Below are 24,600 nucleotides of genomic sequence, written 5' to 3'. Positions count from 1 at the left end.
GGTTTTGGAACAGTGTAGGGGGCTGTTGTTGTTTTTAGGTCAGGGGAGCTGACTGTCTAGTGTTTGGTGGTGGGAGTTTTTGTTGGTTGGCTGGCACAAACACACAGGGTTGGAGAAAGATTTTGGAAGACAGCAGGGCAGACCTCCCGCTGGGCTCGTCCCGGCACCCCTCTCACTCTCACCGTCCCTTATGCAGTAATGAGGGGATCCCTATTGTCTGGGACATTCTTGTCTTTTTTGCTTTTGATACTGGACACTGAAAAATACTTAGGTGTCAAGCTGTCAAAATCATCACCCCCCCCAGCTTACTCCTTAGTATGTCTCACACACACACACACACACACACACACACACACACACACACACACTGACTGGAGTTCTTATGCAATTATTCTGGTTTGAATGAGGTCATACCACTGTCCTCTTGGTGTCTGTTTTCTCTGTGAAAGTGCCGCCATTGTCCTCCACTAACTGACCAAGTCTGTGAGGAAAGTACACTTGACTTAATACTGACCCAAAAATGGCGGGGTTTTGCGCAAGGTCAGGGAACAATGGGTCTTTGTTTCAAAGAATTCACTCTGTTCAAGTCAGACTTGCACCATGCATTTTTTCCTGCGTAGATCCTCTTTAGAGCAGTAATATCTGTTGCCCTAATTTCGAAGTCACTCCATTCACCTTGTCCACGGGAGAGATGACTCCTTGTAGATTTGCTTCGATCACTCAAAAGCAGTTTTGTCATTTAAAAGCTAATGCGGCCATATTAAGTGGTGAACTTTCCACCTGTGTGTCAGTCTATATGCTCTACCATAGGGCGAGACAAGGCCAAAGAACAACAGTAGACAGACTGCCTGGAGCTGACTGAGAGACGGCCTTGTCCTTCTCCACTCTGCCGTAGTCCTATGGCTGCCAGCCACTGCTAACAACTATCCCACCATGCCAGAGGGCAGCTTGGGAAGTCAGGGAGAAGTCACACACTGTTATGTCAAAGCAGACAGGAAAGGCTTGTTGCTCATCCAGAATTTCCATCCGGCACTGGACAGGTCAAGCAGAGATGGGGAGGAGGGGTGAACAGAGGAAAATTAGGAGGGAGGAAATTAGGGGGGGGTGTATGCAGAGAGAGGAAGAGAATGGGACACAAGTTTTTTTTTTTTTCTCTCTGCTCTTGAATCGGCCATTGTCTACATATAACAGAGTCAAGTGCTCCTTGAAAGGCAACTGATCCTGAGAAATAGCTCCACTAATTACAGAATAAGTAAAATTTTCCGGGAATGATCCTTAATCTTGAAAGTTGATTCCGAAACTAATTTATCATGCCAGGTTACTCAAAAAGGAACCGACCCTCGGTCCACACGAGTATGAAAATCCTCTGTAACATATCCTGCTAGAGTAACATTTCTTGGACCTGCTTTTCAGAAACAAGACTTTACCATACATTTTCAATTTGATTATCAGCCAAACCACACGAAAAAAAAACTTCTTTTAAGCCAGGACCTTTAAATGGTAGGAGGCAGGCAGCACAATGACTTCCAGCATCACTTCAATGCAACAGCACCGTATCACAATTAGCAGCGCTAAACAGGCTGCATGGAGAAGTCCACTCCATCTCGAATAGAGCCTCATCCAGTCCTCCCCGTTTTGTCTGACAAATCCCCCTATTGTTCCTCTGATGATGCTTTTCTTTCGTGGGAACCCTGGCTTGTCTTGTTGATTAGATCCCCTTTGTCTTCCTCCCCTGCAGTGGGCTCGTCTGGATAATGTGAAACCTCACACTGCAGTGGTGGCTTAATGCCTCAGCATACTTTGTTTATTAAACGATGATTCATTCTTATGTGATAATGAATGTAATGCCGTTTATCTAGGTCACCGACTATACTGTCATGCACCTTTTTACTGACAAATTATTCAACACGTGATTCACGAAATTTGTCATTGATTTGAGTCTTTTTCTTTCATCAAGAGGGGCTCTCCATGCTCACGGGGAAATACTGTTTAGAATGATAAACATCTGTTAAAATGTTTAATATTAAACAGGTTTGACAATTATTTGCAAATGTCTTCCTCCCTACAGGAGGAACCAGCTCCACCCCCACCTCCACCACCACCCAGGGGCTTCTATATCTATGGAGACATTGGTAAGGATATGGTATCATATACAGGGTTCTCCTGTACCGTGAAGGACATGCACAATACAATATGTGATTTCTCCCTAAACTGATACATAACGACACCCAGCAGATTGATATGAGAGCAAATAAAATAAAAAAATGAAGCATTGATATTTTCCTTGTGCTTGTCCATCACTATCAGGCACCGGGAAGACCATGCTCATGGACATGTTTTACTCCGGTGTGGAGAACGGATGTAAAAAGAGAGTCCACTTCAACAGCTTCATGTTGGACATCCACAAAAGTTAGTGTTCTCTGCCCACGGCATGGGAGTAACCACCTGAGGTTGGCTTGCCTGACTTTTGTGGAACTTCCATGACTCCCTTACACGGAAGATCCTATATTTACCACTCTTGTTTGTCCTGAGGCACTCCCGCTAATTGTCTATCATTATGCATACATGTGCAATTACCACTTTCTTGGGCATTGTTAGGGGCTTGAGTTGCGGATGCAGGTGTGCTTTAAGATGTGCCTGATGTTTTTGTGCCACCAACAGGGATCCATCAGCAGAAACAAAGCCTGCCAAAACGAAGGCTAGGGAAAATGTTCACCTATGACCCCATATCGCCGGTTGCCATGGAGATTAGCAATGAAACCTGCCTCTTGTGCTTTGACGAGTTTCAGGTGAGTGAGTGTATTGCAGGCTGTGTGTGTGTGTGTGTGTGTGTGTGTGTGTGTGTGTGTGTGTGTGTGTGTGTGTGTGTGTGTGTGTGTGTGTGTGTGTGTGTGTGTGGGACAGAAAAAAGAAAGCAAGACCAAGAGTCTCTAGTCTAGAGCTTTAAGTGGGCACCTCCATTCTCAAGCAGATGTAAATTAGCTATAATAAAACAAAAAGAACAAGGAATATTTGTTTTTGTGACATCAGTCTAATATCTTGCACAAAATAGCTAAATAGTTTTACTGAGACACCAGTAGAGGGTACTAGATAGTATTAGCCACAATGTTTCTACTAGTAAACGCTGCAGAACGCAGCAGCTGTGCAGTGTACATGAAATATTTTTTATATATATCCTCTGCTTCATAAATGAGGATGGCCCAACAGTCTAGGGCCAGTAAATAGCCAATGCATATTAGACTGAGCATGCTATCATTCACAAGAAAGAGATGCTTAGAGAGGAGAGGAAGGAGAGGAAGTAATCCCGTTATTGTGGGGTTGTTTTTGGGGGGTTTTTTTCAGGTAAAGGTGAAATTGCTTTAGGGAGAGAGTGGGTTTCTCACGGCGGTGTCGGTCAAGAGAGATGTTACGTCTGGCCTCACATGTTCTGCGTACAGCATTTGAGTCGAGTCACACCCCGCGTCTCATGTCTCGCTCAGTCGAGCGTGACGACTTGGTTTTGATTCTGGCTAACCAACAAACACAAGAGTGGGGACACCCAGTGGCTTTTTCAAATATAGCAGCACCATCAGATGCTTGAAGAGAGGTCATGGTGTATGGCAAAGGCATAGTGGGGCCCACGATGTGTAACCAAGCCGCACAGGCTGCTTACTGCCTACACACCACAAGAGTCACCTTCAGCTCTTCTTGTAGATTAGCTCACTATTCAAACCTTGTAAATGGTCAGCACTTCTGCAGATCGTCTTTTTTTTATTACGAGTGAGCCTATTTGAAGATAGTCGTTCATTACAACGCTGAGGGGCCTATGCTGTGTCTGTCATTCAGTGAGCCAGACTGTCTGTTGAAAACAGCATATCATTTTTCTTACCGATCATGGTCATGCATATGATTTGCATGATGTCAGCAAGGTGTTATGGGTCAGAGGAGGTATGGATGCTCTCCGCTATCGCTTATTATGTTGTCTCTGTCACCCATATTTTAAACTCTCTGGCGCTTTCGCTCGCCAACTGTCGCTACCGGTGAATGCGTGGACAACAAGCAGACATGTATGTGTGCGTGTTGTTTGCCCTGCATAACAAGAGGTTGGGAGAGATGGGGCGCTGGTGCAGAGGAGAGGTTGTGGGGTCTATACCAATCAGCATCCTCGACCACTCAGCCATGCAAATGAAGTGATGGGTATCAGCCGCACTCTTCTGCTTCCTTAAGTGAGTGGCGCTAGAAAGCGACTGGCGGTGGCGGCAGCGGGTCAGATGGATCTTATCCTCTTAAATGCTAATGACATTTCTCCATTCTCTTCATTAGCGCCGTGCCATTATCAGTAATTTGTAGCCCCCCTCCCTCCTTTTGTAGCCCCCCCCAACACACTCCCCACCCCCCACCCAGTTCTCCTAATGAATACTTGCCATTGAGAGGTCTGAAATGGAAGGATGGCGGGAGATGGTAAAGCGAGAAAGAAGAGTGAGAAGAAAGCGCTTCAGCGTCATTGTCTCAGGGCCCCAGTCATTGCGCGGCGCTCTGTGAAATTGCTCATAGGTTGTATACATAAAGAGGTGTAACATCAAAAGGGGTTTAATTTGGCACCCGTGTGCCTAGCTGCAAACTGACGGCTGCCTGAGTAATTGGATGCTCATTTAAATATCGGCATTGGCTGGCAGAGATTGCGCCGTTATTTTTGTCTTCCACAAGTGCTTTACCTCAGACCCCCTCCACTACCACCTCCCATCTCATTCTCTAGCTTCCCATTCTTCTTGCCACCCCCCCCCCTTTCATTCAGCAATCAATATTGGCCCTCAGAGTATGCCCACCTTGAGGGCACATGAATAAACAAATCCAGGTTGTATAAAAGGTCATTTTTAAATGATTCTTTTGAAATGAAAATAAAATCCTGTGATTGGAGGAAATGGCGGGGCCCATTCAGACAGACATAGAGCCTTGGCTTTCGGTTGATTCTCATTACAAACACACACACACACACACACACACACACTTTAATTTGATGCCCCAAGCAGCCACCTCTCTTGCAGAAATCAAGGCTTTAACACAAATGTTGAAAGGGTATTGGCAAGGGCAGTGGGGCTAATATGCATAAGCAGGAGACTCTCCACAGTATGAAAAGCAACATATGTTGTGGGTATGGCCATCAGAAGTGGCTGTTTTAAATAGGAAAGTAGGTAATAAGGAACGAGTGGAGGAGGCGGGACAAACACATGATGGGAAATTCTTTCTTTTATCCAACATGCATCCAGTTTTGGTATCAGCTCCAATTAAGACCAAAAAATTATTCAAGCGCCAAGTGACAGAAGATGAATTTTCTGTGGTTTAAAATTAGTCTCTAGATTCCCCATTGTCACTATTTGGAAAACAAGTCTTGTTAGTCCTTCAGTTGTAAGTTAAACGTTTTCTTTGGTGGTGATTTTTTAAAAATGCATCGTAAAAAAACAAAACAAAGATCGATGTTCCATTTTGAAATTTAGAACAAAGTCTTGATTTGTTAATTGATTTGCTGTATAAAAGAAGAAGATGCTGTCTGTTGTGTCCCTGATACTGGCCCCTCTGGGTAGCAAGGAAGTGGAACTATTCAAATTGTTTTCCCAAGATGGTCAGCTCCCATAAGTCAGTCTGTAAACTGCTGAATCAGTCCTGGACATGGTGCAAAATGCGGGCCTTCACTCGATTGCTGTGCAGTACAGGATGGCATGGACGGCTCTTTCATGGACGCTCGAAAAAACAACGGAGGTTAAAAAGAGGGAAAATGAGAGACTAAAAACAAAGGTGAGTGCACTCGATAGTGAATAGGAAGGTCGGAACTCTTCATTTAACAGTCGACGACTCGTAAACGTCCTCGCTCCAGTGTTGTCATAGACCTTTGCTTATTGTGGACTCATAGAAATACTGCAGATGGAAAAGGCAGTGGACAATTGAATAGCGTTAATGTGTAATATGCTCATAGCATTGTGTGGTGCAGCGGCCACACATGCCCAACACACCTTTATATGGACATCTGGAGTACAGGCTTTGCCTGCCATTATGATCCCTGCTTGGATTCATTTTGCTCCATTTTCATTATTCTTTTCTCTCTCTTGTTCTCTCGCCCATTCTCACCCTCTGTTCAGTTGATTAGCTCAGCCTCGCTGCCTTGCCTCAGGTACTTGTCCTCAGAAAAGCTGCTGCGTGACCATTTGCAGTCAGTCAGAGTGGCCCAGAGGAAGGGGTGTGTGTGTGTGTGTGTGTGTATGACCATGACCATAGGGAACAAATAGAACAATCACACCTGAATGGCACTAATCAACATGAAATGGAGGGTTGATTCCCTTCATGACAAAGTTTGACCTAATGCTCGTACACACATTTTTCACGACAAAAAAAAGACGAATCCAGCTTTAATTCATTTCATCTCTCCTCTGCTCCTGTTTTGTCAGGTGACAGACATCGCCGATGCAGTGATCCTGAAGCAGCTGTTTGAGACCCTGTTTAAGACGGGCGTAGTGGTGGTGGCCACCTCCAACAGGCCCCCTGATGGTATGACCAATACGTGCATGTGTGAGGTCATATGTGTGCAAATTACTTTGTTTTTATTTTTGTTTTTTGTTTTTTAATGACATTTCCAAGTCATTGCATATGAACTCTCATCCTCAACCTCGTTTTACTAAGCGCACACTCATTCATACCTGAGGAACATATCCCACAGAGCTGTTGCCCTTAGATTTGTATTGTCCAAATTTCTCCTGTAGTGCCTCCGATTTGTTTCCTTCTCGACTGTCGCTGTTGAAGAAAAAAGACCAAAGGGAGTGGCTTGCCCTCTCTGCTTTCTAAAGTAATCCACAGGTTTGGTAATGAGGAACTGTACACCCTCATCTCGAATACACATCGAGTAAAATCTCAAGAACTAGCTGGTCAAACCTGTTTCAGCCTTGGGACACGGGTTTTCAATCTGAATTAATCTGTGCATAGTCAGCAAACCCCCAGTTCATATATTTACTCCTTTGAAGCTCAGTTTGTTGTTTATGGTGTTCGCCATTATTTGTAATATAAAGGTAAGCCTGTCTGTTGACTAAGCACAGACAACAGCACTTTTCACATAACTGCAACCCTGAACTTATCTATACATTACCCAGAGGAATGTGAGAACGCAAATGTCTGAATCAGTTGGACCGGACATTAAATGGACTTTAACCTGCCGGTTCCCGAGTACAAAGTCTGTGTAATGTCCAGTTGAGCCCGTGTGAATACAGCAGGTCATTGTCTGGAGAATCCATAGCGAACGAGTTGGCGTGTTGATGATATTTCTATCATGCAACTGGCGCAAAACTGAAAGAATACAAACATCCAAGTCCCGGAACGTTGAATCAGTTCATTTGGACACAAGGTTTAGTTGGAGAAACGTTTCATCACTCACTCAAGTGACTTTTGTCAGTCTCAGCTGACTGCAGGTATCCCCACCCTTATAAACAGCACAGTTGCATAACGACCGAAACCGGCACAGTCTCATCACAGTTGAAACCAGCGATCGGATTCATATGCAAATTGCCGTGACTATTAATTAGAATAACAATGGCAGTGTGTGCTATTCACAGAGGATTTGGGAATAGTTGCAATTACAGCATTGTAAGATGACGACAGATGTACTCTTAGCACCCCCCCCCACACTTCATATAGATGACCTCTTTGACTCCCCATTCCTCCCTACCAAGGATGTGCACATCCTCATTCTTGAAGGAGTGTCCACTGGCCTGTAGATGGGCGTAGACTGTGGAGTCCTGGCCTGACGAGGTAGCTCTTCTGCGCTGTGCCAGAGTCTGTTTGGTTTCCCCAATATACAATTCATAGTAATACTCCCAGCACTTAATAGTGTACTCTGTATTGCTCTGTTTGTGCTGGGGGACCCAATCCTTGGGATGGACTGATTTCTGGCGCAGCGTGTTTTGGGGTTTGAAAGCAATTGAGATGCGGTGTTTGGAAAATAAACATCTCAACTGCTCCGACACTCCCACCACATATGGAATCGCCACTGGTTTACGCTTAGGTAACTGTTGTCCTTCTCCTCTCTTCGATTGGCAGGTGCACTGTTAGGGTGTCTTCCTGGCTTTGACAAACACCCAGTTAGGATAACCACACTTAACCAGGGCCTTTTTTTTTTCTTTTTTTTTTTTGCATTTTCCACCTTTGTTAGTGATAGTAGAGAGAAACAGCAAAGGCAGGGAAGAGAGAGGGGATGACATGCAGCAAAGGGTCCGGGCCAGATTCGAACCCAGGCTGCTGCCGTAAAGACTCAGCCTTATATGTGGTACGCGCTCTACCAGGGCCTGTTTAATGTGGTATTTCTCTCCTTCTCTGGCTGCTGTGTCGGTGGGAACATTGTCAGCTTGATGGTGCAGCATCCTGATGACTCCTATACCCCTTTCACACTGGCCAAAAAAACCCGCTAACATCCGCCTTTGGTGGTCAGCGTTACATTGACCAAAGATGGGTGTTAGTAGGTTTTTTGGCCAGTGTGAAAGGGGTACTAGTTTGTATGCCAGTGGATGATGAGAGTCGATCCTTAAGTACTGATCAGTATGTGTTGGTTTATGGTAAACATCAACAATCAAACGTCCCCCATCACCAATAGTAATTTCACAGTCAAGGAAGGTAACCTGCCATTTTTCAAATCCTCCCTGGTGAATTTCATGTGGTTGGTTTTGTTATGTCCTGAGATTTAATTTTAACCCAGGTGTCATCCACAAATATGAACCCATGGCTAGGTGGTGTCCCTGAATAGGACATTAGAGCCCTCTTTTCCACTTTCTCCATATACAAGTTGGTAACTATAGGTGAAACTGAGGAACGCATAGCACACCTGTGTTTCTGCCTATAGTACTGCCTCCTGTATGTGAAGTACATGGGCTGATGACAGCTTCAGAAGCAGACACACTTGGTCAGTGTTAAGGGTGGTCCTATTGCTAAGGGTGGGGTCATCTTGTAATTTCATATGGACTACCTCCACTGCTTCATCAACAGGAACGCATGTGAAGAGAGGCGTAACATCATAAGAGACCATTGTTTCATCCCTCTCCATAATGATGTCCCTCACCTTATCCACAAAATCCATAGTGCTCTGAATGTGGTGTTCATTACTGCCTACCAATGAGTTAATAAATACCAGAAACTTCCGAGATGTTATAGGTCACCGAGTTAATCGTGCTAACAATAGGCCGTAATGGCACACCATGTTTATGTATCTTAGGTAAACCACACAGACTAGGTGTAGCTTCCTCTGGGTATAATCTGGTACAAAATTCTGTCAATAGCATTGTCCTGTTCTAACCGCTTCAGACAATCTATCACCTTTTTCTTGTAACCCCTGCCTGGTTCTCATTTCAGGGGAACATAAGCGTTTATGTTGCTGAGTAATGTCATAGCTTTTTCATGATAGTCTGTCTGGTTTAATGAAACAGTGCATCTGCCTTTGAGTAATGTCATAGCTTTTTCATGATAGTCTGTCTGGTTTAATGAAACAGTGCATCTACCTTTGTCCACCGGAAGAATGATGATGTTATTGTCCTTACTGAGTCGCGAGTGCATTCCTGTTGTCTCTGCTGATGTTGGACGGTGGCGGCTTCACTTTGCTGAGGCAGGCTGAAACTTTCGTCCACAGTTGCTCTGCTTCCAGGTCTGTGATTTTGTTGTTATGGATCGCCGATTCCGTGGCTGTGATCAGTCCCACCAGCAGGAGTTGCCTCGGAGTGACAGCAAAATTCAGCTCCTTAGCAAGGATGTCTTTCTCTGCCTGGGTGAGTTGTCTGTCGGACAGATTCTTCACCCACTTGTCCACATCATCAGCCTGTGTCTGGCATCCGTCTCCATCTGCCGTTGAGGGTGCTGTCCGTTGTCTGCCGATGTTTTGAACTTCTTGAACTTTGGTTGGGAGCGAGGAGGTGGCCTCCACCTCAAAAAGCCTGGAGACCCTTTCCACCTCGAGTTCCCCCAAGACACCATACAACGACACTGAAGAGCAGATTCCAGTCCATGAAACTGATCTCGATCAACGGTTTTGTTTTGAGTACAGGTAAGATTATATTTGACCTTTGATTGCTCGTATTTATTCATGTAGTCAAGGTACTTACATGATACAGAGCACTACACAAGTAATGGATGATAGCTAACAATGCTAGCTGGCTTTGTGACTACTGTTAAACTAATGTCGTTCTTGTTGCTATTGTTAGAGTCGTGTCGTTCTACACCTAGGAAGAGGAACCAGACATGCTCGGAAAGTATCTGCAGAGATGAAGGACCTGTTCAGTGAGATGGACAAGGACTTCAACAAGCGAGAACAGCTTTGGTTGTTGGAGCAGTGGGAGTACAAGGAGCGGGTATGGAGAGGCATGGGTGGAGAAAGCGCAGGAGATTGCCGTTCTTCAGGGCATGACTTCTCTACTCTGACAAATGATCCGGTAGAGGGCTGTCACCACACAGCCTCAATACCCGCACACACCTCCTGGAGTCAAGACCCATGCTACCCCTGGGACCAGAGGCAGGGCCCTACTTTCACTGACCTCTGAAAAGACTTCTTACTTCCAATTGCACTATTTTTCCATATACACTTTCCACAGAAAGAATGTTTGCCACCCTTTTGATGGTCTGTCCCATTCTATACCATTTTTGTTAAACCAGTTGCACTATTTGATTTTAAAACTATTTGTTTTCTAGGTATATTGTTTACAGAAGTGAATGTTTGCCATCCTTTGTAATGGCCCATTCAGTTCAATATGGCAATCAGTTCAATATTCCATCCATCTACTTCAATATTATGATTCCAAATGCCCCAAAACTTGTCAATCTTATTTCTTTGTCATGCAATTTATCTTTTCTCAAGCAAAGTAAAAAGTAATTCCTTTCCGCCATTGTGAAATTATACAGGTTGTTTGTTTCATCCATGAGCAGGCTATACACTGTTTAGCTTCCAAAAAGCAGATGTTGAGTAGGGATCTTGCATTTTAGAGGTCACAAAACCATCTAGGTAAATATTCAGTATACATAATTAGGGATTAAGAGGCAGCTCTTTACCACCAATGATCTGACTGGACAGATCCAGCACCTTATTCCAAAAAACGATTATCTGAGGGCATTCCCACATGCAGTGAAACAAAGACCCTTTCTGGCAATTACATGTAATACAAGTGTTGGGAATATTAGGGTTAAAGTGATGCAGCCTAGTTGGAGCAATGTACTGTCTGCTTATCCATTTGTACTGCAGTAATTTAGAATGTGTGTTTGCAGTTTGAACTAAAGAGCGTGCTTCCGACCATTCTTCCTCTGTTAAATTCTCTTGCAATCTGTTCTCCGCGCTTGTAATATATGTGTGAAGACTATTACTTACATTGTATGACACCTGCCCCTTAGAATCTAAAGATTTCAGAATAAGATCTTCTAGGATGGATAGAGGGGGAAGTTTCAAACTATTACGCTGCTTGGCCAATATAAAACTTCACGATTGAAGACATTTAAAAAGTACTTTGAAGGAATTCCATATATGAACTTAACTTCTTCAAATGACATGAAATCTGGCTCATAAGAAAACCCTGAGTAGGAGCCCCAGAAGTGGGAAGAAGCCCACCAACAAGATTCCTGTCACAATTCCCCAAAGACGTCAGGTTGTCCCTGCTTCCAGTCGAGGAGCACCAAAGTAGACTCGGGCAATCTCGGAAATAGTGAGATGATCCCTTGGGTTCAGTGCGAGGAGCCTGCAGCGGGAGGTGTGCTGCCAGATCCTAAATGAACGGCAGCTTCTATTTTGATATAGAAAGAAGTTGAGTTTGGCGGTTGTTGTGCATAGGCCACGAAGGAAGAAAAAAAAAAGAAAAAGAGCTCACGACGGGAGAGAGGCGTGAGCTGTGGATGCGTGCTAGTCGAGAGCCAGCTAGTCAGAATTAAACCAAAACTGGAGCGGGGAGAGCTTCATCTTGCTGGCCGTCTACAGGGATGCCACCTGTGGGGTAATTGTGGCTGCCGCTTCTCCCTCTCGTAGCGCCCCCCCCCTTCCCATCCACCCCTGTATGTTTGTGCTATGTTTCTGTTGTCTTGTTTCACCGCCGTTTATTGTAAAGTGACTGAGCGTTAGAAAAACGCTATATAAGTTTGATTTCTTATTAATCAATCCTTTGTTGCCGTTAGAGTTCATTGCTGGTTAGCATTGTTATTAGGCTAATGTTAACGTTAAGCTAAATCACTCAAGATTGCCTTGTGTAGTTTACCATTAGTTTGAGGTTAGTATTCAAGTACATATGGTTGGTTATAGATTTAATTTGGTAAAAGATGTAGAATACAAGTGAGAGTCATTTGGTTCATACCCTTAAAAGAATGATTAAGTGATAAAATTAGCTTTATTTTCTGTACATGTGGAATGAAATTGGCAATAGCAGCATTTTTTCCTCTTTGTAATTTTCAACCCAACAACACAAATCATCAGTAAGCTTGACAGTTGAAAATAATTCAACAAAACACAAGACTCAAGATTGCCATTTGAGTTGTGCCATACATTCCCTGTGTTTGGCTATGGCCTTTCAAGTGTTGGCAGAAGCTGAAACAAATTGCCCTAAATAACTTGACAATACCAGAATATAGGAGGGGGACTTGGGGCAGAGTCAGGGTCAAACAGGCGAGAGAGAGCATCAGGCTTAACATTCTTGGTGCCAGGGCGATAGGACAGAAATGGACACGATTAAAGAAAAGAGCCCACTTGGCCTGACGGGGGTTGAGCCTCTTCGCCGTTGGGAGATACTCCAGGTTCTTGTGGTCAGTTCACTTGAAACTGGTGCTCCGCTCCTTCTAGCCAATGTCGCTACTCCTCCAAAGCCACCTTAACAATCGTTCCTGGTTACTCATGTCGTAAGTTCTCTTGGAAGCAGAGAGTTTCCGTGAGATGAAGGTGCACGGATGGAGTTTGTTGTCCCTCTTGAGCATTGGGAGAACACTCCAACATCAGAGGCGTCCACCTCAAACTGCCGGTGTGGGTCGGGAAAGATCAACACGGACTGTAGTAAAATGTTCCTTTAGTCCCCGAAAGGCCTGGTCAGCCAGGGGGTTCCACAGAAACTACAACGGGAGAGGTTAGAGCATGCAATGGGCAGCCACCATACTCAAGTTCCTAATGAATCTTGTGTAGAAATTTGCAAACCCCAAAAAGCGTTGTACTTGCGGTTGACCGGAATGGACCACTCTGAGACCGTGCTAACTTTAGCTGGGTCCATCTGAATTCTTCCCTCAGAAATTAACCCTAGGAAGGATATAGTGGAGACGTGAAACTCACTTTTCAGATTTGATGGAGTTGATGGTTGAGGCGGCGCTGGAGGACACACCGAACATGATGAATGTGGGTCTCTTCGTCGGGGGAGAAGATGAGGATATCGTCCTCCATGTGAGGACGTCGTTGACCAGCGCCTGGAAAACAGCTGGGGCACTGTGAGGCCGAACGGCCGCTATGAGTGTTAAAAGCAGTCTTACACGCATCCTCCTCCCTTATTCTCACCAAGTGATAAGCATTTCTCAAATAGAGTTACAGTCCATAGAGAAAAGCGTCAAACAAAGCCAACTGATTCCAGCCGCTGTCAGGGTGCGGAATTCAATGGTGTGGTCAGACACCCTTCTCTTACTTTGACCCAGACCCGCTAATGCTCTCGCTGCCTCTCATCTGGGTGTGACACGTTGGAAAATCCTTGTAAGACTCAAGAGATCAAGCGAGTCACAGATGGGGAACTGTTCCATTGTGCCATGGCGCAAGTCTCCGCTCTGCCGGAGAGATGGAAGATAACATAACGCCACCTACGGTCGGAGGCTGCCTGAAGCTCAAAGTGGAGACCACAGTGGACCCAACAGTCACCGGAGTTGCCAGGAAACTGCTCCGCCTAAGAGATGTGAAGAAGAGCAGGAGCTGGCGGAGGCAGGTGAGACAGAACCAGCGGTCAGAGTGGGTGCTGGAGGAGCGGCAGTAGAACTGGGCTGAGTTTGCATCTTCTGCACATAATCAACCAGAAAATGTATGTGACCGTGGTAGGACGTCAAGACACTTGGCTGACAAATCCTTCATCTCTTGATGAAGCAAGGTAAGCTGCTCCTCCTGGTGATGAATCCTCCTCCTCTGGGCTTGGAGAGCGGCCCGCACAGAGTCAGAGTCTGCTGAGTCCATGTTGGCCAGTTCGTACTTTACCAGAGGTGCCAACAAACAGTGGACTCCAATGCACGACTCACACAAGGCAGGTAGAACAAACGTTTTTACTGAAGATGGGTTCGGTACACAGTAAATCAGTCCAATAGACAGGCAGAGGTATCCAATAAACATTAGGCAAAGGGAGATTCCAAAACACAGACGCTTAGTCAAAACCAGTCCAGTAAGCAGGCAGAGGTATCTAAAACGTTAGGCAAAGGCAGAGTTAACACACAGAAGCTAGTCAGAATGTTGCTCAGGAACACGAGCGGTAAAGAGCTGGAACTCCTTGACACAGGGGTACAAAGAAAAACTGATGAAGTAACAGGGAAAATGAGGAGGTATATATGCCCAGGGTAGACTAATGACAAAATCAGGGGTAGGTGAGTAATTAGACACAAGTGAGGGTAATTAAGGAGGCGGGCAACACTTGAAGACAGGAACTTAAGAAAGAGGCCATGACGTTACATTTACTCTTGTAATGCTTCAACTTTCAATGCTTCAACATTTTCCTTACTATTATCACATCTGACAAGTTACACAGTGCTGAAAATTAAACGATACACTAATATAGGGATTACTTGCATCACCGGCTCCATTATAGACCTTAATGAAGGCATAAATTGATCAAGAATTTACAAAACAGTATCGATATCATAACATATTAAAACCTTTGGTCCTTTCCTTTTAATCCGTAACACTTTAGCTTCGAAGTCGAAGGTACACTCAACCCTTCACCAGCCACAACCAGAACCCATCAAAAACACGTTTCACACTGAGCATGGTTCTAGCTATCTGCTGTGTTGTATGTATTTAAAGTCCAGTTGACACTTTTACCTAAGAGGCCTTAACGCTCCCTTGAGTTCAAACAAGTTCCATCATGAGTGGCCTCAGCGGGAAGCAGCTGAGCTCTGCAGGACGGCGGCACCAACTCTCTGTTTACAGCAATGAAACACGAGAGAAGAAAAGGGGAAATTTGATACACCCCCACTGATGAGACGTGCCACACTCTCTAAACAGGCTTTGATGTTGCATTTACTGACCGAGGAGCAAGGTGGATGAGGGAAAGAGTGAGTTGGAGATAAAAGCATGATGCTCTCTCTCTCTCTCTCTCGCTCTCCCTCTCTCTCCTGTTGTTCCTCCTCACATTGACAGTGTTGATGTCTGGAAGCTTTGAGTGGCTTCAGACAGGTTGGCAATAAGATGGCTCTTGGTGACGACAAAACCAAAAAAACAAGCATCCCTGACATTTACCCGCTATTAAGAACAAAGCGTCAAACCATGCAAACTTGATAGAGAGCCTGCTTGGTTTTAATTACATGGTTAATGGAGCGCTAAGAGCTTCAAGAGACAACTGGAGATGAAAGGCGTGCATTTTCCATCTTCACTGATTCGGAGACGCCTGTATCAAAAGGCCTTAAAGTAGGTTACCTGTTTTATTTGAGGGGGGGTAAAGGTAGCATTTTCTAGTTGAGTTTAGGACTGGACCACCCCCTGGTCTCCTACAATAGACACCAACTCACCCAAGTCCGCATTAGTAAATAATGCTGTTCTATATATTGGTCCGTCATCTCCTATTGTGTGACTTTAGGTGAAGTGGTGCAGCTGACCGCATTCGGCCGCCAGCTAGTATGAAACGTTAGCAAACTGATGGCGCCGTCTCACTGTGTGGCTCAACCTGAGTTTGTGTGATTCAGCACATTCGTCACCGCACAGACCTTCTGCAACACCTGCAGTAATTGCGTGTTCCTCACAGCACAAGCCGTTACAACGTAGCAATTACCAAGCAAGTAGTATTTCTTTGTCAGGTCCTGCTTTACTAAGCTGAAGCCCAAACATCACCAACAACCGCTTGTTTGCATTTACAACTGTAAAGAGCTTAAGCTCCTGCATGTTGCATGTGTGTATGTGTATGTGAGGTTGTGTGTGAGGTTGTGTGTGTGTGTGTGTGTGCGTGAATCCCTATCTGTTTTATCTGTCTATCAGGGTTGCTACTTCAGATGTAATTTGTTCCAGCTGAGCTAATTGAAACCTCTATTCAGCAGGCCGCTGTGGACATTGTCCGAGCTGAAAAGGCGACAGTCCTTTCTCCCACCACCATTGTTTGGGAATGTAATGAATTTTATGTTGCCGCCGCTGCCGGTGGAGAAATCCATTTTTCTCCCCTGGTCCCGGTCCTTTTGTGCTTCTCCCCTCCTCCCCACCCATCCTTCAGTTCATCAATAGCCACTTTATCTGCCAATCTGCGGCAGGGGAATGACATTATTAGGAGGCTAAACAGCAGCTCTAATGCAGGCTCTCCCCTCCTCTTTCAGATCTGTACAAAAACGGACTTCAGAGGGACACCTTTCTGCCTTTCATCGACATGCTAAAGGTACAGACAAAGTCACCCCTCTTCTCTCCTTTTTAATTTATTCATTTGTTTATTGCCCACTTGCACACACACACACATGTCTGTCCCTCTGTGGCTCTTGTTTTTTGTTTTATTTTTTTTTTCCAATTTGCTCATGTGTGGTTTGATGTGGATTCCTATCCGGACGCCACACGGTGTCACAAAGCTGTCTTTGATCATACCACGTCACAGTGAAAGACGGAGACGGAGAGGTGGAAAAAGAGAGAGCGGGCCCAGGTAATGTGAATGGGAGGTGGCTGAGCGACTGAACCAGCCCTGCTTGCATTTCAAAAGTGGGGGCGGAAGCAAAGTGTGAGTGTGGGGGTGAGGGGTGCTGGGGGGGGGGTTGGCATTGCTGGCCAAAAAAAACTACTTTGCAATTTAATAGCATTATTGTAAGCAGGTAGGGCCATTATGTTGCCCGCAGCGCAGATGATCACTGATGTGTTTGGAGTGACCGTGATCATAAATAATTGCAGGATAACATTTTGTTATGCATTTTGCAAGAGAGGGTGAACACATTCTTGTACCTTTTGCAGGTATTCAAAAAAAAAGAAGATTTGAATAGGGATGCTGTGATATCACGTTTTCACCGCTGATAGTATGAGTCTTTAAGTATCAGCCAGTACCAAGTACCAATCTGATTTATAAGTTTAACTTAACAGTGCAGACTTAGACCATTAGTTTGGGGTAAATGGGCAAAATAATCGAGATAGAATAATTTTTTCCCCATCATTAAAAAAATACGGGCAGGCGTCCGGGTAGCGGCGGGGGGTCTATTCCGTTGCCTGCCAACACGGGGATCACCGGTTTGAATTCCTGTGTTACCTTCGGCTTGGTTGGGCGTTCCTGCAGACACAATTGGCCGTGTCTGCAGGTGAGAAGCCGAATGTGTGTGTGTGTGTGTGTGTGTGTGTGAGAGAGAGGTGTGTGTGTGTGTGTGTGTGTGTGTGTGTCTCCTGGTCGCTGCACTAGCTCCTCCTCTGGTCAGTCAGGGTACCTGTTCGGGACAGGGGACTGGGGGGAATAGCGTGATCCTCCCACACTCTACGTCCCCCTGGCGAAACCCCTCACTGTCGGGGGAAAAGAAGCGGCTGGCAACTCCATATGTATCGGAGGAGGCATGTGGTAGTCTGCAGCCCTCTCCGGATCGGCAGAGGGGGTTGAGCAGTGACCAGGGCGGCTCAGAAGATTGGGATAATTGGCCAGATACAATCGGCTCTGTGCATAACTTTAGTCCACTGTCTTTCGGTTTCTACTGCATTGGTCATACCAGTTTCCTGTGTGTTGGCATGTGCTGTTGACAATGGCATATTTTTCGCGGTGCCTGCAAGATGTCCACAATAATGAGGATGAGCGGGTGGACGGACGGATGGATGGACGGACAGACGGCATTGTGGACGTAACTTCATATGTACAACTTGAAACTTTTCACCCGTTTGCTGGTAGGTGCAGGAGAAAGTTGGTCGACAATTCTGTGCACGTCGTTGACATTTATCCATGGTAAATCTTGCAGGCATCGTGAAAAATATGCCATTGTCAACAGCACATGCCAACACACAGGAAACTGGTATGACCAATGCAGTAGAAACCGGAAGTCAGTGGACTACAGTCATGCGCAGAGTCGATTGGGGAGAAAAATCCCCCCCAAAAAAAGAATCCGTTTTTTTCCACCATTAGAAAATACAGGCTCTCATGTGCTGAACATGCAGTAAATCAAGCCATTTTGCTTTTATTTATGACATGTTACTCTTTGCTATTGGTATCAGATTTTAGTCTTAGGTAAAATTTCCGATACGATGACTCAGTTTTTGCCTGGTTTCGGCCATATAATCGATGCCAGTATCGGTATTGGTGCATCCCTAAAATGAAATAGTGGCAGGCAAGTAATGTTCAACTTCAATATACTGCACAAGAAACAAAGTGGTGTTTAACTCCTGACCCCTGACCCTCATCCAACATAAAGATGTCTGTGATAAGACTGATGGCTGGTTCTCCTATTTATTTATTTATTTATTTTTGGTACTACATAACCACCCTGGCGGCCTGTTCAGGGTGTCTCCCCACCTGCCACCCAGTGACTGTTGGGCTAGGCTCCAGCATCCCTGCAACCCTGAGAGCAGGATAAGCAGTTTGGATAATGGATAGATGGATGGACAACCCCCCTGCAGAGATACTTGGTTGAGCCTTATCATTTATGATGATCAGGGTGGGGGGTGGATTATTGACCCAACCTATAGGACTGAAAAATCTGTTTCAGAATTGACATGTCCAAGGGTCACGTTAGAAAGGACGCAATGTAACAAAAATTGGACCCATCAGTTGCCCCTCCCATAGAAATGGCTGGGCCCCTGAAAAGGTCCTGTAACAAAAATTGGACCCATCAGTTGCCCCTCCCATAGAAATGGCTGGGCCCCTGAAAAGGTCCTGTGAATGTCCCCCCTCCAAAATCTGTTTTTTTTTTCATATCAATGCATATACATGCTCTCTCTATCTCTTACTAAACACATACATGTAAACTGAGAGAGACTTACTCAGTAATGGAAGATACATAAGCACACACACACACACACACACCATAATAGAACTCTTTGACACACTTAAACACACCAAAGTCAACAAAGATCTGCTACACTATACATTTCTTAGTAGAAAATGCAATTTCTTACCTTATGGCTTCATCTTTGCCTCATATCCAGCCATCTTCCTTCTCTTACTGGATGCAAAGTCATTTATAATGTCTTTAAAATCCATTGGTTTAGCCAGTTCACACTCAGTAGCAAGTATTGCCATTGTCATTGCTTATATTTTGGATGAACACGATTTTTGCTGCCCCCCCCCCCCCGTGGCTGGGCCCCTGAAAGCCTTCCCCCTTTCCCCCCTTATCCCTCCTTATGGGCGGCCCTGCCGTCAGTCATGTTAGGCTAAAATTCTTATTGCTTGATAGAAAAGGAAATCTAGCAAGGTGTTTTTATGACAACTCTTGAAGAAAAATATTCTGGCCCATCTGAGAAATGAAGTAATTCCATCTGATTTAATGACTTCTTGGACAATTGCCTTAATCCCCTTCTAAAATCACCCAAATCATTGCGCAAGTGATAAATTCTTTGCAAATGGATTTTTGAAAGTTAAATTATATAACTCCTTCTTATACTTTGGTATTGCAATAGATATTGTAAAAAAAAAAAAAAAAGCAAAAATATTGCAGCGTTATTCTTTTTTTCTGTATTATTTAGCGCTATAACCTACAGTGGAGAGGAGCTTGATAGATTGGAGGTTTATCCGTTCACCATATCTTTAAACCTCCTGAGGGGGTTGTGGGCTGAATTCGGGTGAAGGTCTTACCAGATCAACCTTTAAAAAAATGAATGTGTAATTTATTTAAAGTTTTCGTTTCTCACATCTCATATTCTAATTTCTCCCCCAAACAACTGTTTTAAATGCTCCGCACACATTTGTTTTGGAGGGAGGCTAATTGTTATCCGGTTAAAAGCTGTGTTATTTCAAAGTGCCCATGAAGCGGCTAGCAGAGTGCTATTTGATTCCGCATATTTATGTGTTTCCTGTAAAAACAGGAAGCTATGGAGGGACTTATCGTGGATATTGATTGGCATTTACAGTAGCCAATGTGTGCCCCCCCTGCCAAATTCCAGATTGACGGTAGCTACTAGCTCAACATAGAGAACAGCCGTGAGAGCAGCCTGCTCTCTGTTGTCGAGGACTTCTGACCGCCACCTTCACCTTCACCCGTGGATTTTACCAACGAATCGGACAGGGATGAAATGGAGGAAGAAGACGACCATGATGAAGTTGTTTTTGGAGTGAGGCCATACATGTTTGAACCGAGATCCGATGCCAGTCGGTAACTGGCCGAATTTAGTCATGGGGGAGGGACATAAAAATTCGAGAAAGCATTTCATCTATCCATCCATCCATCCATTATCCAAGCTGCTTATCCTACTCAGTCGCGGGGATGCTGGAGCCTATCCCAGCAGCCATTGGGCAGCAGGCGGGGAGACACCCAGGACAGGCCGCCAGGCCATCACACACAGTCACACCTAGGGACAATTTAGTGTGGCTGATTCACCTGACCTGCATGTCTTTGGACTGCGTCTGCGTGGGTTTCCTCTGGGTGCTCCGGTTTCATCCCGCAGTCCAAAGCATTTCATTCGATGCAAAATTAGTATATGCCCCGAATGAAGGATGAGTCATCGGCATTTTTCATAGTTTTCCAGGAAATTACAAACTCTAAAATACCATTAAAAAATACCTACAAAATGACTTTTTGGTAATTGTTGGGCCAGATACTGGCGTATAGGTGACGATCACTGCAAGACATATGTGATAAAAAACTCAAACATCTAGTTTGATTTCATGGGAACATTAATATTAACTGTAATGAATTACATCGGAGTTTTGTAATACCACAGCTTGTGTCCGATCACACCCCTGATCTGATTTAGGGAAGGAGAAGAAGAAAGATAAGATGGTGTTTGAACAGGGTGCAGTTAGTTTTGTAAGGGCACCACAGCAGCATTGGACTACAGGCAACATCTACACAACGACCAGGTCTTTGGGACACTCAGCGCCACATGTCATCACTTGCCATATAAACACCCATAATGCAACATGAGAGGGTTTGGCAGTCACCAGAGCTCTACTGTATCCTCAAACAAATACAAACATAATTGGCACACACACACACACCTCAACACACTAGTTGTTCCCGTACAACCGTGGAGGCCTTTGAGGACACCCTTATCCAGAAACGACCCCCTGGGCTCCCTCTCATTACCACCCTTGCCCTCTCTAATCCACCCTCATCAAGGCCCTGAATGCCTCCTATCCATCTCTGCCCCACGCTACCCCCTCTCTTTCAGGGTCTCATGTTCTCCTTTGTGAAGCCATCTGTTTTTTTGTTTTTCTTCTTTTCGACGTGGTGGGGGGGGGGTGTAGTGTGCCCTCCATAGCCGCCTGATCTGTGGTCAGTTTTAACGTTAGGCAGGGGTCGCCCTGCTAACCAGCTGACCCTCGGTAGATTGAATTAAAGCTCGCGGGGAGCACTGATTTAGGCCCCGCTCTCTGTCCACACGTTCTGTTGCCGTGCATGAGGGACTTTCTATAGCGAGCGGAGGAATGAATGAAGGAGTTTAAAAGTGAAAGCCGGCTCTGACCTCTCCTCCCCGCCACCTGAAGCTGGAACGATAGAGGTTAATCCTTCCCCTCTGTCCCCATGGGTTGATGTCTTTATTTAACTGTTGACTTCTGATTAGATGGGACCTCCTCGCCACCACCACGCAGCCCTCTCTCATTGTTATTCCGCTTTCCCAAATCAACCTGCAGCTTCGACAGAAATGATAAATGTTTTCTTTTAGATCCACAGCCGAGTCCGCTAATATTTCCCAACATTACTTATTGCTTTAATAGTCGTGTATTTTCTACTGTCTTCCTGCAAAAAAAGTAATAAAATATGATGTTTTCTATTTTTCTCTTTCTAACAGAGCTCCTTGCAGTTCACTTTCTGTCAGCTGAACTTTTTTTGCATTAGTCATGATGTCATCGGACACTCATTTACATACAGCCAATCAGATCAAATCATCAAAACACGACACAAACTTACCAACAACCCTTGCTTGTACTTGTCACTCAAAGGTTAGCTCATGAATATTAACAAGGACTGGACCAATCCCTTACAGTTCTTCCGACAATTGTGAACACTTAACGATAAAGGTATGAAATACACAATATTAGTCATTTACGAATGAATTGTTGCTGAATGTTCAAGGCTTTTAGATACGAAAAGTTAAATACGATTTCTTATTTTGGTGTAACTAAATATTTTTTTGGTGTATTTCTTTGCAGTAGAGCGCAGGCAGTAATAAATGGAAACTGAAGACGGTCATTTTTAGCTTTTTGAACACAGCCTACGGTGCAATTTAACACACTTTACATTCACTAAACCAGGACTTAATTTGATTTAACTGACTTCATTCAATCAGTCATTTTGTAGCGGTAGATAGTCCTGAATTAAGTGTCATTATAGCTATGGCAAACAAGATGCACACACGCACACACGCACGCACACACACACACACACACACACACACACACACACACACACACACACACACGTTCATGTGTCCATTCTCAACCCTTTACCGTCTTTAGTTAGATGTGGGTTTCCTCCCTATTCTAGCATTTCTTCTATTCCACTTTTTGTTACATTATTTTTGATCCATTACTCTGCACAGGTGAAAAAAAAAGGATTAAATAAAGACATCGTAAAATATAAATGGGTAAATGGAAAAAGCAAGGACGGCTCTTGAAAAGCCTGCTGCCATCCAAGCTGAATTAAACCCATGTTGATATTCTTGATGACTTTCATTGTCCTCGCTCGTATTTAGCGGCTGGGCGATGCTACGCTCCGTGTGTGCCTGGCAAGCACACGTCCATTCTTCCCAGAAGCGAACCGTTTGGAAAAGTACCAATGTGTTTTTCTTCATTGGTAAATAAAGAAAGCGGTCTGGCCCTGCCCCGTTGGCGTCTTGATTTATTGGTAGCTCTTTTTTGCCATCTTACTGATGTCTCATTACATTTACAACTTTGAATACTTTTTTTTAGAGGTGCACATATACCTGCTGGTACATGCAGATGACACCATGTGCATTTGCAGGATAAGTAAGATTTTAATCCTGTTGGGTGTTCAGAACATGCAGCTGCAGTAACCTGTGCAGCCGGCTATGTGTACACCTTTCCTTCTCTACTTATTACCGCTGTCTCTTTTTTCAGTCAAACTGATAAACTGTTCCTCCCTATCCCATTGACATTGTAATGTTGAGACTAAAACTGTTTTATGTTGATTTTTTTCTAAATTAATATTATCCAAGAAGTCTGCTTTTTAAGATCTGGGCAGTGCGTATGAATTCAATGTTGTCAGTCCATTTGTTAAAATTAGAAATTTGATTTCTTTTTCTTCTTTTTTTTTTGCTGCCTGTGTTGCCCAGACTGAGACTAGCACACCATCAGCTGCAGAGAGACGCCACTTGGGCTGAAGTGCTTTACTCAAGGGCACAAAACCCACGATGGGATCCCAACACAGGCAGACTTTCACGTATTAGCCCGGGCTAAATTAGGATTATCCAGCCCGTCCTGAGATTTGAACTAGCGACCCCCCGCCCCATACTGGCTTGTGTCTCTTCCCGCTAAGGACAACCACCCCCGCTTTCTTGTATACCTCAGCAAACACAGCTAGTGTCATACGCTAGTCGTGTTGGCCCGGTGCAGCTATATCATGACCTCCTCTGAGCCGAGGCTGAGTACACGGGAGGACACGTTGAGGAGGCGCCGGGTTTTTGGACTGGATGGGGCCGGGTGGGCTGGGGTGGGGCTGTTGTGGGGTGGGGCGGGGGGGAAGTTGAGAAGAGCAAATGGGGGGTCCAGAGGGGTCCTGGATCACGAAAGGCGGAGCCCCACACTCAAAAGATGTTTCCCCAAGAGGAGCAGCCGAGGCAGGGGGAGGTTGTGAGAACGACCCCTCAGAACAAACCTCCCTGGCCCAAGGCGGTCACACTGTAAGGGAATAGATCATTAGGTGTAATTAGGGTGTTCACATTGTTACACACCCCACTGCCACCAACACGTACACACACACACACACACACACACACACACACACACACACACAAGCGCACACACATACACACACACACACACACACACACACACACACACACACACACACACACACACACAAAACAGCTTCCCAGTTAGTGAAAGCACTTTGATGTCAGAAGAGTCGTCCAGGACTTGCCAGCATAAAGGCACTGTTTTAAGCTTTCTCTCTTTTCTCTCTCTGTCTCTCGACCCCTCTCCCCACCCACCCTCCACACAAGGCTGTAAGACACACATGGATGAATGAAGGACACCCCCCCCTCTCTCCCGCTCTCTCTCTCTCTCTCTCTCTCTCTCTCTCTCTCTCTCTCTCTCTCTCTCTCTCTCTCTTTCCCGCTCTCTCTCTCTCGCTGTCCCC

The 24,600-nt window shown here is 45.0% G+C and overlaps 1 protein-coding gene across 1 annotated transcript in view; it reads left to right on the top strand.

Annotated features, from left to right (window-relative positions):
• Positions 1-24,600, top strand: part of afg1lb (AFG1 like ATPase b) — a 44,503-nt gene that overhangs the window by 2,120 nt on the left and 17,783 nt on the right. Inside the window, exons 3-7 of the mRNA XM_056294832.1 lie at positions 2,069-2,132; positions 2,308-2,409; positions 2,662-2,789; positions 6,420-6,519; positions 16,495-16,553. Coding sequence (XP_056150807.1) covers positions 2,069-2,132; positions 2,308-2,409; positions 2,662-2,789; positions 6,420-6,519; positions 16,495-16,553 — 453 coding nt within the window. The remainder of the gene's footprint in view (positions 1-2,068; positions 2,133-2,307; positions 2,410-2,661; positions 2,790-6,419; positions 6,520-16,494; positions 16,554-24,600) is intronic.

This window comes from Lampris incognitus, chromosome 15 (genome assembly GCF_029633865.1).
Source record: "Lampris incognitus isolate fLamInc1 chromosome 15, fLamInc1.hap2, whole genome shotgun sequence".
Lineage (NCBI taxonomy): Eukaryota > Metazoa > Chordata > Actinopteri > Lampriformes > Lampridae > Lampris > Lampris incognitus.
Note: the sequence above shows the minus strand (reverse complement) of the source record. Positions and strands in the feature narration are given on the sequence as shown.